The sequence below is a fragment of the Ranitomeya variabilis genome, chromosome 1, assembly GCF_051348905.1.
Source record: "Ranitomeya variabilis isolate aRanVar5 chromosome 1, aRanVar5.hap1, whole genome shotgun sequence".
In the NCBI taxonomy this organism is placed as follows: Eukaryota; Metazoa; Chordata; class Amphibia; order Anura; family Dendrobatidae; genus Ranitomeya; species Ranitomeya variabilis.
In genome coordinates this window covers 1162237448-1162252664 of record NC_135232.1, presented here as the reverse complement: position 1 = coordinate 1162252664, position 15217 = coordinate 1162237448, and the positions used below count along the sequence as shown (strand labels likewise).

Genomic DNA, 15217 nt, shown 5'->3' with positions numbered 1-15217 from the left:
GTTATCCCCGCGCCCTTTGTGTTATCCCCGCGCCCTTTGTGTTATCCCCGCGCCCTTTGTGTTATCCCCGCGCCCTTTGTGTTATCCCCGCGCCCTTAGTGCTTTTCCCGCGCCCTTAGTGTTTTTCCCGCGCCCTTTGTGTTTTTCCCGCGCCCTTTGTGTTTTTCCCGCGCCCTTTGTGTTATCCCCGCGCCCTTTGTGTTATCCCCGCGCCCTTTGTGTTATCCCCGCGCCCTTTATGTTATCCCCGCGCCCTTTGTGTTATCCCCGCGCCCTTTGTGTTATCCCCGCGCCCTTTGTGTTATCCCCGCGCCCTTAGTGCTTTTCCCGCGCCCTTAGTGTTTTTCCCGCGCCCTTTGTGTTTTTCCCGCGCCCTTTGTGTTTTTCCCGCGCCCTTTGTGTTTTTCCCGCGCCCTTTGTGTTTTTCCCGCGCCCTTTGTGTTTTTTCCGCGCCCTTTGTGTTTTTTCCGCGCCCTTTGTGTTTTTTCCGCGCCCTTTGTGTTTTTTCCGCGCCCTTTGTGTTTTTTCCGCGCCCTTTGTGTTTTTTCCGCGCCCTTTGTGTTCTTCCCGTGCCCGTGTGTAGATGACATCATTCAGTGATCAGGTCCCCAGGTGGACATGGGCTTATTTCATCATTATATGAGGTCATGGTGGAGGTCTATGATGTCACTGGAGCAGTAGATGACATCATTGCAGTGATCAGGTCGCCCTTTTCCCTGTGATCTAGTTTTTCTGATTTGTAAAACTTTAATAACAATGAGGAGATCTGGGGATCTGGACGGATCCCGGAAGGTTCTGGCTGTTGTGTATCATTCGTATCTCTCGGTTTCAGGCGATCCTCTACGAGGGACAGGACAAGAACCCGGAGATGTGCCGCGTCCTCCTGACTCATGAGATTATGTGCAGGTGGGTGTCCTTCATGTCCTCAAAGTCCCAGATCAGGAGTGTCGATGAAACGGTGACGATAACAGGGCGTCTGGATGCAGCTTTAGCTGTGACTGGAGTAGAGGCTCTGTCATGTATCTGGTCACACGGTGTCTGGATGCAGCTTTAGCTGTGACTGGAGTAGAGGCTCTGACATGTATCTGGTCACATGGCGTCTAGATGCAGCATTAGCTGTGACTGGAGCAGAGGCTCTGACATGTATCTGGTCGCACGGCGTCTGGATGCAGCTTTAGCTGTGACTGGAGTAGAGGCTCTGACATGTATCTGGTCACACGGCGTCTGGATGCAGCTTTAGCTGTGACTGGAGTAGAGGCTCTGACATGTATCTGGTCACACGGCGTCTGGATGCAGCTTTAGCTGTGACTGGAGCAGAGGCTCTTACATGTATCTGGTCACACGGCGTCTGGATGCAGCTTTAGCTGTGACTGGAGCAGAGGCTCTGACATGTATCTGGTCACACGGCGTCTGGATGCAGCTTTAGCTGTGACTGGAGTAGAGGCTCTGACATGTATCTGGTCACACGGCGTCTGGATGCAGCTTTAGCTGTGACTGGAGTAGAGGCTCTGACATGTATCTGGTCACACGGCATCTGGATGCAGCTTTAGCTCTGACTGGAGTAGAGGCTCTGACATGTATCTGGTCACACGGCGTCTGGATGCAGCTTTAGCTGTGACTGGAGTAGAGGCTCTGACATGTATCTGGTCACACGGCGTCTGGATGCAGCTTTAGCTGTGACTGGAGCAGAGGCTCTGACATGTATCTGGTCACATGGCGTCTAGATGCAGCATTAGCTGTGACTGGAGCAGAGGCTCTGACATGTATCTGGTCACACGGCGTCTGGATGCAGCTTTAGCTGTGACTGGAGTAGAGGCTCTGACATGTATCTGATCACACTGCGTCTGGATGCAGCTTTAGCTGTGACTGGAGTAGAGGCTCTGACATGTATCTAGTCACACAGCGTCTGGATGCAGCTTTAGCTGTGACTGGAGCAGAGGCTCTGACATGTATCTGGTCACACAGCGTCTGGATGCAGCTTTAGCTGTGACTGGAGTAGAGGCTCTGACATGTATCTGGTCACATGGCGTCTAGATGCAGCATTAGCTGTGACTGGAGCAGAGGCTCTGACATGTATCTGGTCACATGGCGTCTGGATGCAGCTTTAGCTGTGACTGGAGCAGAGGCTCTGACATGTATCTGGTCACACAGCGTCTGGATGCAGCTTTAGCTGTGACTGGAGTAGAGGCTCTGACATGTATCTGGTCACACGGCGTCTGGATGCAGCTTTAGCTGTGACTGGAGTAGAGGCTCTGACATGTATCTGGTCACATGGCGTCTAGATGCAGCATTAGCTGTGACTGGAGCAGAGGCTCTGACATGTATCTGGTCACATGGCGTCTGGATGCAGCTTTAGCTGTGACTGGAGTAGAGGCTCTGACATGTATCTGATCACACTGCGTCTGGATGCAGCTTTAGCTGTGACTGGAGTAGAGGCTCTGACATGTATCTGATCACATGGCGTCTGGATGCAGCTTTAGCTGTGACTGGAGTAGAGGCTCTGTCATGTATTTGATCACATGGCGTCTGGATGCAGCTTTAGCTGTGACTGGAGTAGAGGCTCTGACATGTATCTGGTCACACAGCGTCTGGATGCAGCTTTAGCTGTGACTGGAGTAGAGGCTCTGACATGTATCTGGTCACACGGCGTCTGGATGCAGCTTTAGCTGTGACTGGAGTAGAGGCTCTGACATGTATCTGGTCACACGGCGTCTGGATGCAGCTTTAGCTGTGACTGGAGTAGAGGCTCTGACGTGTATCTGGTCACACGGTGTCTGGATGCAGCTTTAGCTGTGAGTGGAGTATAGGCTCTGACATGTATCTGGTCACACGGCGTCTGGATGCAGCTTTAGCTGTGACTGGAGCAGAGGCTCTTACATGTATCTGGTCACACGGCGTCTGGATGCAGCTTTAGCTGTGACTGGAGTAGAGGCTCTGACGTGTATCTGGTCACACGGTGTCTGGATGCAGCTTTAGCTGTGAGTGGAGTAGAGGCTCTGACATGTATCTGGTCACACGGCGTCTGGATGCAGCTTTAGCTGTGACTGGAGTAGAGGCTCTGACGTGTATCTGGTCACACGGTGTCTGGATGCAGCTTTAGCTGTGAGTGGAGTAGAGGCTCTGACATGTATCTGGTCACACGGCGTCTGGATGCAGCTTTAGCTGTGACTGGAGCAGAGGCTCTTACATGTATCTGGTCACACGGCGTCTGGATGCAGCTTTAGCTGTGACTGGAGTAGAGGCTCTGACGTGTATCTGGTCACACGGTGTCTGGATGCAGCTTTAGCTGTGAGTGGAGTAGAGGCTCTGACATGTATCTGGTCACACGGCGTCTGGATGCAGCTTTAGCTGTGACTGGAGCAGAGGCTCTTACATGTATCTGGTCACACGGCGTCTGGATGCAGCTTTAGCTGTGACTGGAGTAGAGGCTCTGACGTGTATCTGGTCACACGGTGTCTGGATGCAGCTTTAGCTGTGAGTGGAGTAGAGGCTCTGACATGTATCTGGTCACACGGCGTCTGGATGCAGCTTTAGCTGTGACTGGAGCAGAGGCTCTTACATGTATCTGGTCACACGGCGTCTGGATGCAGCTTTAGCTGTGACTGGAGTAGAGGCTCTGACGTGTATCTGGTCACACGGTGTCTGGATGCAGCTTTAGCTGTGAGTGGAGTAGAGGCTCTGACATGTATCTGGTCACACGGCGTCTGGATGCAGCTTTAGCTGTGACTGGAGCAGAGGCTCTTACATGTATCTGGTCACACGGCGTCTGGATGCAGCTTTAGCTGTGACTGGAGTAGAGGCTCTGACGTGTATCTGGTCACACGGTGTCTGGATGCAGCTTTAGCTGTGAGTGGAGTAGAGGCTCTGACATGTATCTGGTCACACGGCGTCTGGATGCAGCTTTAGCTGTGACTGGAGCAGAGGCTCTTACATGTATCTGGTCACACGGCGTCTGGATGCAGCTTTAGCTGTGACTGGAGTAGAGGCTCTGACGTGTATCTGGTCACACGGTGTCTGGATGCAGCTTTAGCTGTGAGTGGAGTAGAGGCTCTGACTTCTTGAGCTGTGTTGGACTTTCTGGGGTCGGGCTGTAGACCGGATTCCCGCACATGGGGGGTTAATAGATGCCGTCCGTTTTGTGGTCTTCTGTTGTGGAGCTCGTCTGTAATGTTGGGTGGGGTCTCCTCCAGCGCTGTGACCAATGCACCAGGAATTCATGGTCTCCGGGGTCCAGCATTCAGAGGACATTCCCCAGATATCGGGGGGCCGCGGTGTTCAGACACTGACATCTGACAGGGGAGATGAGCGCTAGGCTCCTCCTGACTAATCGTGGCCTAAATATGGCGGAACCTTCTCATGATGGTGGGGGCAAAAGTCACGGGATGCAGAGGGGCAGAATATAAAGAGTTAGAGAATGTGTGAACAAAGGGTGGGGACAATCCACGGTGAAAACAAGTCCTGGGTCCTCATCACCGAGGTCTGGTCCCAATGTCCCCAGCGTATAACCTCCTGCACCCTGGTGTATAACGACCCGCCCTCTGCCCCTGGCAAATAACCTCTGGCTTTCTGCTGCCCCGTCTTATAACCTCTGACCCTCTGCTCTCCGGTGTATAACCTCTGGCCCCCTAGTGTATAACCTCCGACCCTCTGCCCTCTTGCGTATAACCTCTGACCCTCTGCTCTCCGGTGTATAACCTCCTTCAATGTTTGCAAATCAACAAACTGGATGGCCTGGTATAATGTGTAATCAACATATCAACAAGTATCATTGTTCAGTGACCTTGCATCCCAGTTTTGCAGAGATGACCATACAATACAACCTACAACTATAGGAGCTGATATAAGAGGTAACTAACAACCATTCATCAATTTACAAATATCAATTCAACCTACAAGAAGAGTCAACATAAAGATAAGTCTATGCCTCCAGCATTCCTGGAAAAAGACACCTGGATAATTACCGTATATACTCGAGTATAAGCCGAGATTTTCAGCCCACTTTTTTAGGCTGAAATTGCCCCTCTCGGCTTATACTCGAGTCATTGTCCCAGGGGTCGGCAGGGGAGGGGGAGCGGCAGCTGTGTAATCATACTCACCTGTTCCTGGCGCGGTCCCTGCACATCTGTTCTCCGGCGCCGGCAGCTTCTTCCTGTAGAGAGCGGTCACATGGTACCGCTCGTTACAGTAATGAATATGGACCCGACTCCACTCCCATAGGGGTGGAGCTGCATATTCATTACTGTAATGAGGTACCATGTGACCGCTCTCTACAGGAAGAAGCTGCCGGCGCCGGAGAACAGATGTGCAGGGACCGCGCCAGGAGCAGGTGAGTATAATGAGGGCTGTGCGCGATATTCACCTGCTCCGCATTCCACCACTGGCCGCCGCTGCGTCTTCCGCGTCCTCTGCAGTGACTCTCAGGTCAGAGGGTGCGATAACACGATTAGTACGCACCGCCCTCAGCCTGAACGTCAGTGCAGAGGACGGGGAAGACACAGCGGCGGCCAGTGGTGGAATGCGGAGCAGGTGAATATAGCAAGTGCCGGGGACCTGAGAGGTGAGTGTATGTATGTGTGTGTGTATATATATATATATATATATTTTTTTTTTTTTTATTATTTTTGTAATCGCAGCAACAGCATATGGGGCAAATGTCTGTATGGAGCATCTTATGTGGCCATGTGCAGCATTATATGGGGCAAATATCTGTATGGAGCATCTTATGGGGCCATAATCATGTGCAGCACTATACGGGGCATATTTTAATATGGAGCATCTTATTGAGCCCATCATGAACAGTATGGAGCATTATCTGGGGCTCCTGATTCAATATGGATATTCAAAAACACTTCACCTACTGATGTCTCAATTAATTTTACTGTTATTGTATCTATTTTTATTTTTGACTTTTACCGGTAGCTGCTGCATGCGTCATTAAGTTTTCCCAGTTTTTTGTGGCATAATTAGGGGGGTCGGCTTATACTGGGGTCGGCTTATACTCGAGTATATAGGGTAAGATTACATGCTGCGTCATCACACTGTTCTGTATAGTACTGTCTGTTTCGGGGTTCAATAAAGTATTTTCTCACGGTTTCACCCTGTGTTGTCTGAGCAGTGTTCTGCCCCCAATAAAAGGAGAGCAGGTGTGCAGTGGATGAGCCCTGGTCCATGCGGTCTCAGGCCAGCGGACGAGACCACCCACTGACCCCCCATGTCTCCACACATGCGCCATTTCTCTGTGGGTGATATGGTATTGTTCGGGACTAGAGATGGTCGAACCTGAACAGTAAAGTTCGGCGTCCTTACCGAACACCTACTGTTCAGGCACAGACAATGAACACTGACTTCACCAGGAAGTCTGTGTTACTGTTCAGGTTCGGCTCCCTGAACACCGGGTGTTTGTCACTCTGTCATGTGCATGGTGATCAGCGGAAAAATCATCACAGCCAATCAGAGAACCGCAGTTCGCACGCTGTCAAATGACAGCGTGAGCGCGCAGCTGTGATTGGTGCTATAAAGATTAGCTACAGTCACTGGTGTTATCAAGAATAGAGGGGTCCCCATACTATTTTTTTTAATTATTTAAATAATTAAAAGAACAGCGTGGGGTTCCCCCCCCCCCTATTTTTTACAACCAGCTAACAGCTGGGGGCTGGTATTCTCAGGCTGGTAAGGGGCCATAGATATTGACACCCCCCAGCTTGAAAATAGCAGCTTGCAGCTGCCCCAGAAAAGGCGCATCTATTAGATGCACCAATCCTGGCACTTTGCCCGACTCTTGCCACTTGCCCTGTAGCGGTGGCAAGTGGGGTAATACTTGTGGGGTTCATATTTGTGGGGTTGATGTCACCTTTGTATTGTCCGGTGACATCAAGCCCTCGGCTTAGTAATGGAGAGACATCTATTAGACACCCATCTATTACTAGTCATATAGTTGTATGGTAAATAAAGACACAGCCAGAACAAAGTCCTTTATTAGAAATAAAGCAAAACACTTTTACTTTTATATTTAACCCCTTTCTGACATTTCTTGTAATAATCCGCCCCTGGGCCTATTTGACCAGGGACGTATTACCACTGCATGGTGATTGCCTGCGCACACAGGCTGTATGCGGGTGATCACCGCCGTTGATCAGCTGATTCTCATAGCTGACATCTGGCACTAAGTGTCTGGAGTGGTCACGCACCGCTCCCGTCACTTTAACCCCCCAAATGCCGCTATCGTAAGCAATCGTAGCATTCCAGAAGCCGGCAGACGGATGACAGCCCATCTGCCCCTGGATTGGAGAGTCTGCGGCGTGACGCGGGGTCCCGATAGTTGCCATGGTCACCTGAGCTAGGAAAGATGCTGATCATGCGCAGTGCATGATCATCAAGTCTATCTGTCTGTGCAGAGCTGACAGTTCCTACAGCATGGGGACGCTGCTGAATCCCCATACTATAGAGATCAGCCTGCAAAAAATGATAGTCACATAGTGGGACAAAGAAAAAAGTTTAAAAAAATGTTTTTAAATAATTAAAAAAAAATATTTTTACAATCTCTAAAATATAAAAAAAAATTCTTAAGATATTTTATCTATAACTAAATATTTTTATGAAAAGTATATGAACAATAAAAGTACATATTTGGTATCGCCGAGTCCGCAATGACGCGACCTATAAAACTGTCTAGTTATCCCCTTTAGTGAACATCATAAAAAAATATAAAAAGGCAAAGAGCAATGCTTTATCATCATACTGCCGAACAAAAGGTGGAATAATATGCTATCAAAAAGACAGATATAAATGCAAATGGTAGTACTGAAAACGTCATCTTGTCCGTCAAAAAACGAGCCGCCATATATCTCCATCAGCGAAAAAATAAAAGTTATAGTGCTAAGAATAAAGCGATGCAAAAATAATTTTCGATAAAATAGTTTTTATTGCGTAAAAGCGCAAAACCTAAATAAATATAATTGAGGTATCACTGTAATCGTACTGACCCGAAGAATAAAACTGCCTTATTAATTTTACCAAATGAGGAATGACATAAACCTCCCACTCCCCAAAAACAATTCCTAAATTGCTTTCTTTTGTTCATTCTGCCTCCCAAAAATCAGAATAAAAAGCGATCAAAAAATTTCATGTTCCCGAAAATGGTACCAAGAAAAACGTCAACTCGTCCCGCAAAAAACGAGATCTCACATGTGTCTGTGGACCAAAATCTGGAAAAATTATAGCTTTCAAAATGTGGTGACGCCAAAACTATTTTTCACAATAAAAAGCGTCTTTTAGTGTGTGACGGCTGCCAATCATAAAAACTTTATATAAATCTGGTATCGCTGTAATCGCACCAACCCAAAGAATAAAGTCGCCTAGTCACTTACACCGCGCAAGGAATAGCGTAAAAAAAATAAAACCAATTCTTCACCTGTTGTTGAATGGTTCATTTTGCCTCTCAAAGATCGCAGTAAGGCTAGGCGCACATTTATCCTGCACTCTGCGCTGAGCGCTTACACCAGGGTTTCCGTGTAAATCTCTGAAAATACGTGATTCAGACGTAATCTCTGGCGGAAGATTCCCTATAATGAGGCAGATAGACACACTGTGGACACCGTCCGACCTGTGATCCGGCGGTGTCTGTCTTTTTTTTAGAATTACATAAAAGTTTTGTGCACTTTTGAAAAGGACACCACTGAACAGAGGCCAGACGGAGTCCAGAGTAACTCTGCTGCCTCATTATAGTGAATGGGTCCCTCGGGGATTTCATCTGAATCACTCAGAGATTTAAAGGGAAACGACAAACTAAGTGCTCAGCGTAGAGCGCAGAACAAATGTGATCCAAACATTATGTAAAATGTTCCCAATAAAAGCTTCAACTCAATCCACAAAAAAAACTCGGGTCCATCACCTGTCAATGAAAATATAGAGCGCTTACATGTTACTGGTAACACAAAGGCTCTGGAAAAGTGAAATGGCTCCTCGACCCCCAAAAGAAATTCAGCAAATTCCGCGCTCCCAAATCCAAATGCCCCCCCACCCTTCTTAGCCCCAGTGTACCTAATCCACATATAGCGTCCATGGCATTTCTGTAGTGATGAGAGCCCTCCTAACTTATGGGTTCATGTCTTCAGAAGCATGAGCTAGGCACTACAACGTACCGGGGACTAGAACGTGCCGGGGACTAGAACGTGCCGGGGACTAGAACGTGCCGGGGACTAGAACGTGCCGGGGACTGCAGCATACTGGCAACTACAACGTACTGGCGGCTACAGCGGCCGTTTGCAATCTTCACTCGGCAACATCCATTGCTGCTTCTTTCTGGAAAACACCCATGAAGTCAAAATCATCATATGGTGCAATTTCTCCTATTATCCTTATAAAAATGGGGGTTCAAGGTGCTCACCACACACCTTAATGCATTCCTTGAAGGGTCTAGTTTCCAAAATGGGGTCACTTGTGTGGGATTTCCATTGTTTAGGCACATCAGGGGCTCTGCAAATGGGACATGACGTCCGCTAATGAATCCAGGAAATTTTACATTCAAAAAGTCAAACTGCGCTCCTTCCCTTCCGAGCCCTGCTGTGCGCCCAAACAGTAGTTTTCTCCCTCATATTGGGTATCGCCGTACTCGAGAAATTACACAACCAATTTTTTGTGGTCCATTTTTTCCTGTTACCCTTTTCTAAATAGAAAATAATTTGGATCTGAAGTTATTTTTTTTTGTGAAAAAAAGTTAAATGTTCATTTTTTTTCCACATTCCAAAAATTCCTGTGCTGGGTTAATAAGCTTGAATGTGATTTTGAGCACTTTGAGGGGTGCAGTTTTTAGAGTGGTGCTCCTTTTAGGTATTTTCTATCATATAGGCCCCTCATAGGTACTTCAAATGTGAGGTGGTCCCAAAAAAATGGTTTTGTAAATTCTGTTATTAAAATGTGAAATCGCTCGTTAAATTTAACCCGTAGAACGTCAAAACCAAAAAAAAAATTGCTCCAAAATTGTGCTGATGTAAAGTAGACATGTGAGAAATGTTAGTTAAGTATTTTCTGTGACATATCTCTGATTTAAGGGCATGAAAATTCAAAGTTGGAAAATTGCAAAATTTTCACCAAATTTTCAATTTTTTTCACAAATAGTCATATCAAATTTTACCACTGTCATGAAGTACAATATGTCGGGAAAAACATTCTCATAATCACCGGGATCCGTTGAAGCGTTCCAGAGTTATGACCTCATAAAGGGACAGTGGTCAGAATTGTAAAAATTGGCTCGGTCATTAACGTTCAAACCACCTTTGGGGGTAAAGGGGTTAAAAATGATAAACACCATTATATTCACCTAACGCCTAATTCCACTGAAGCCCTCATCTCCTGTAATTAAAAAAAAAAAAAAAAAAGCCACCATATACCTCACCTGTCCCATGTTCTGTCCCACGGCGTAATCCACGTCTGGGGACAAACAGTTTTCATCCTGGCCGGTGCCACGATGTGACCGTCCAGGCTGGGAACCACTGATGATTGAGCTGCTGCGAACGCATCAGTAGTGAGCAGCGGTGACATCATCGAGGTTACTGCCGGCCATTGATGCTGCGTTCCCAGCCAGGCAAATGAACATCGGTGACCTCAGTGAGATCCCCACTAGCACCGTGAGAAAAAGTCAAAGGCATATATCGAAAGAGGAAGTGGTGAAAGTCCTACCGGCTGATAAGGTTCTGTTTCACTGGGGTTCGTGAATGGGGCCTCTCAGCATGTCAGGCTTGTGGGTGAGTGTGGTGCCATGTCAGTGACTGCGTGGGCCACCTTCTCTCACTCCCCGTGCCTCCCTGGGCCCGTGAGGACAGGGGGGTGTCTCTGTAAAACTGTGCCAAGTTGACCTTACTTGTCCCTAGGGGTGCAGAACGTCATGTTGGTACAAGTGGGGAGACCTTATCACATGGTCCGGCTGACGTAATATTGACGTCAGACGGGGTGGCGAGTTGTGGCTCCTTCACGTTTCCTCCAGTTAGATAAAAAAGTAAAAGTGTGTTTTGTTTTATCTATCTATATAATAGTCTAAGGGGTACGTCCGTACGTCCGTCTGTCTGTCTGTAAAGGAAATCCCGCATCAGTGCCCCCTCCCTGCTACCCAGTCAGTGCCCCCATAGCGCTGTAGCAGTCCGTTAAACGGACTACGTTATACCACGGCTTAACCCTTTGTAACGCACTCCGTTAACGCTGCTATTAACCCTGCGTGACCAACTTTTTACTATTGATGCTGCCTATGCAGCATCAATAGTGAAAAGATCTAATGTTAAAAAAAATCGTTATATTCTCACCTTCCGGCGCCTTTCCCACTACTCTCAACACTCTGGTCCCAAGAATGCATTTCGGCAATGACTGGAGATGACACAGTGGTCTTGCGAGATGATGACGTAGCGGTCTCACGAGACCGCTACATCATCACGTGTTATTGCCGCAATGCATTCTTGGGACCGGAGCGTCGCGAGGAGCATCACGAAACGCCAGGGCTGGATCCGGAGGCCGACGGGAGGTGAGTATATAACTATTTTTTATTTTTTTAACAGGGATATGGTGCCCACATTGCTGTATACTGGGCTGTGTTAGATACTACGTGGGCTGTGTTATAAGCTGCGTGGCCTGTTATATACTACGTCTGTGCTATATACTACATGGCTGTTTTATATACTACGTGGGCTTTGCTATATGCTACGTGGCTGTGTTATATACTGCATGGGCTGTGTTACATACCGCGTGGCCTGTGTTATATACTACGTTGCTGTGCCATATACTACGTGGCCTATGCTATATACCACGTGGCTGTGTTATATACTATGTGGGCTGTGCTATATACTACGTGGTTGTGCAATATACTACATGGCTGTGTTATATACTGCATAGGCTGTGTTATATACTACGTGGCCTGTGTTATATACTATGTGGCCTGTGTTACATACTGCGTGGGCTGTGCTATATACTACTATACATATTCTAGAATACCCGATGCGTTCGAATCGGGCCACCATCTAGTTTCAAATAAAAGACTTTATTCTGGCTGTGTCTTTATTCACCATGTAACTATAGGATTAGTAATAGATAAATGTCTTATAGACAACTCTCCATTAATAAACTGTGGGCTTGATGTCACGTAACAATAGAAAGGTGACATCAACCGCACAAATATGAACCCCACTTGCCACCGCTATAGGGCAAGTGGGAAGAGCCGAGCAAGGCACCAGAAATGGCGCATTTAATAAATGTGCCTTTTCTGGATGGCTACAGGCTATTTTTAGGCTAGGGGAGCTGATATCAATGGCCCCTTACCAGCCTCAGACTACCAGCCCCCAGCTGTCTGCTTTAGCTTGGCTGATTGTCAAAAATGGTGAGGACACCACGCCATTTATTTTATTTATTTATGTAATTAAAAAATATAGCGTAGGGACACCTCTATTTTTGATAACCAGCTAAAGCTAAGTGTTGCAATCCTCAGCTGTGAGTTTTGCCTGGCTGGTTATGAAAAATACAGGGGAACCCATGCTGTTTTTATTTATTTATTTATTTATTTATTTACAGTGCAGAAACCAGCTAATGAAAACTCCCATCAGCCCCTTCTGCTCTCACTGTTAGTGGCAGCAGGCATCGGCTGATGGGAGCAGTAGTCCCATAAGCTGACACCAGTGACCGGAGGTAAACTTTATACCTCCGATCACAACGTGCGAACCGTGGCTCTCTGACCGGCTGTGATGATTTTACTGCTGATCAGAAGCGATGTTTGCCGCGTTCTCATTCACATGAAAGCATGACAAACTCTGGATGTTCAGGGCCCCCATTCAAGTGAATGGGTTCCGGGTTCGGGTTGGGTTACTGTTCTGCTACCCAAACATCCGGGTGTCTTCCCATCTCTAGTCAGCACCTGTCTTAGTCTTCGTAGGTGTTGCTTGAAGGTGGGTACATGAACGATGACGTAGTCCAGATATATCAAGATGGATTCAAAATTCAGCTCTCCCAAACAGTGCTCCATTAAACGCTGAAACGTCTCAGGTGCATTGGTGAGTGCAAAAGTCATTCTATTTAACTCATACAGGACCATTGGTAAAATGAAAGCTGTCCTGGGCTTGTCTCTTTCAGCCGCTGGAACCTGCCAGTAGCCACTTGCCAGATCTTAGGTGGAGAAATACTTGGCCTGTCGTAGTGCTGTCTGAGACTCTTCCACCCTAGGCATAGGGTATTTGTCTCGTGCTTTGACTCTATTCAACTTGCGATATTGGACACAGAATCTCAAGCTTCTGTCCTTTTTTCAGACGAGCACTATTGGTGCGTCCCATGGTCTCTGACTCTCCCGCACTACTCCACAACTCAGTATCTGTGATAGCATGGCTTTTACTTTTCGTTACAGGTTAGGGGGATTTTGCCGATATCCCTCACAGATAGGAGGTGTTTCTCCTGTCGGATTCTCGTGTTCAATGTGGCTTGTACATCCAAAATCATCCTCATTTCTGGAGAAAGCAGCTTGAAGCTCCCATAACATGTCTTCTATCAGCAGAATTTGTTCGGAACTCAAGGGTGTCCAGTTGTATTATTTCGAGAATCTTCCATCCATTTGACTCTGGAGTCTGCTCTGTCCTCAGATCTTCAAACACAGTCACAGTCCACGGTTCCTGTTCCTCAGCAATCAGGACCAGTTGAACTTTGGTGACTGTCTCTCCTCCACACACCTACAAATCGGCAACTTTTTCGCCTGCATAAAGCACGAAAGGAGAATCCTGTACATTGGCACACTGGACGGCAGCTTTTCCATCCACCTCTGTCGCCATAGTATTTGCGATCATCAAGCCTTGTCCTGTTGCTTCTGGCTTTGGGGCTAAATAATCACCTCCATTGAGTCTTTGGCAACTTTCCACATCAATCTGTATGAACTGCTCCTGACAAAGAGAGGTAATGTCTTGACGCCCTGGTGGGATGGTTTCAATCCCCTCCACTTCATCTTTGGGAACACTGTGGTGAATCCCATATACCTGGCTTAGTCTCTAAAATGCCTTCTGTGTAGGCCGATGTTTGGTGACTCTTCCCCTATCCAGCCATCTTTGTGGAGCATCAATCGGTCTAGATCACCCAGGAAATGAATTGGCAATATAGTTGAGGTTCCTCACCATGAATCCCCATCCACCAGCATGAACCCTTTTTAACCCACATCCAGGTTTCCAATCTTCAAGTTCACCCACTCTATCCCGTGGACTGGAATCTTCATTTGGTTAATGGCTGTCATCTTAATCAGTTTTCGTCTCCCAGCTTTGTTAAAGTGACCAAAATGGGTCTCAAAGTACTCCAGTGGCATTGTGGTCACTTCGGCTCCTGTATCCACTAGGCCACGCACGGTCTTGTCTTCAATCAGTACGTCCATCACTGGACTTCGGGGCACCAAATTCTTAGGGCATTTTAGGCCTTGACTACATGGGGCATTTCTTACAGTACGCCCTACCAATGGAAGTAATACTCGTTTAAATGTCCGGGCTCGCACTCTACCATCCTTTTGTCTGAGCTGGGGGCAGTTCCGCGAGACATACCCTCTATTTCGGTACCTCCAGCATAGTGTTCAGATGTTCTCTGGTTTGGTCCTGGTTTGGACTTTTTGTCCCTGGGGGTGGGTCAGGCTGTGCTGAGGCCATCCTGTCACGGGTCTCTTCTGGTGACCTATACGAAGGGACGTTTGTTGGATGTCTCAGTTCTTTCCACCCCATCAGACGAGGTAGCAGGACGTGAGACCTCCTTAGCTGATCTACTTGCTGGGTCAGTTCCTGGGTTGCGGCCCTCATCTCAGCCAAGTAGTCGGTCTGCTGATTTTCAGCCTGGACTCCCTGTCCTCCGGGGCCATACATCCGCACAGTGCTGCAGCCCATATCATCCTCACGTTCACGACCCAAAGCTTCTGCGGCAACCTGAAGTGTCTCATTCGCCAGTATCTGATCCCGCAATGTGCATCTCAGCAATGAATCCGTTCGTCCCAGAACAAACGGTTCTATCAGGATCGGTGAAAATAGAGACTCCAGCCTTGCATTTTTGGCAGGTCTGTAACATTCTCTGTAAAGCATTTATTCTGGGAGATGCTTTCGTCTTCTTGCGGACACCGATTAAAGAAGCGCGTCTGGAAACTAGTGGCCGAGCCTCTCTCTCCATAAGCCTCCTCTAACATGGCCACAATGTCTTCTATATTTTTTTGTGTTGACGTGGGAGACCACATCAC

The 15217-nt window shown here is 47.6% G+C and overlaps 1 protein-coding gene across 1 annotated transcript in view; it reads left to right on the top strand.

The window, feature by feature from the left end:
- LOC143793453 (transcription factor COE3-like) overlaps positions 1-15217 on the top strand; it is a 224458-nt gene that overhangs the window by 38805 nt on the left and 170436 nt on the right. The window contains exon 5 of the mRNA XM_077280435.1: positions 833-906. Coding sequence (XP_077136550.1) covers positions 833-906 — 74 coding nt within the window. The remainder of the gene's footprint in view (positions 1-832; positions 907-15217) is intronic.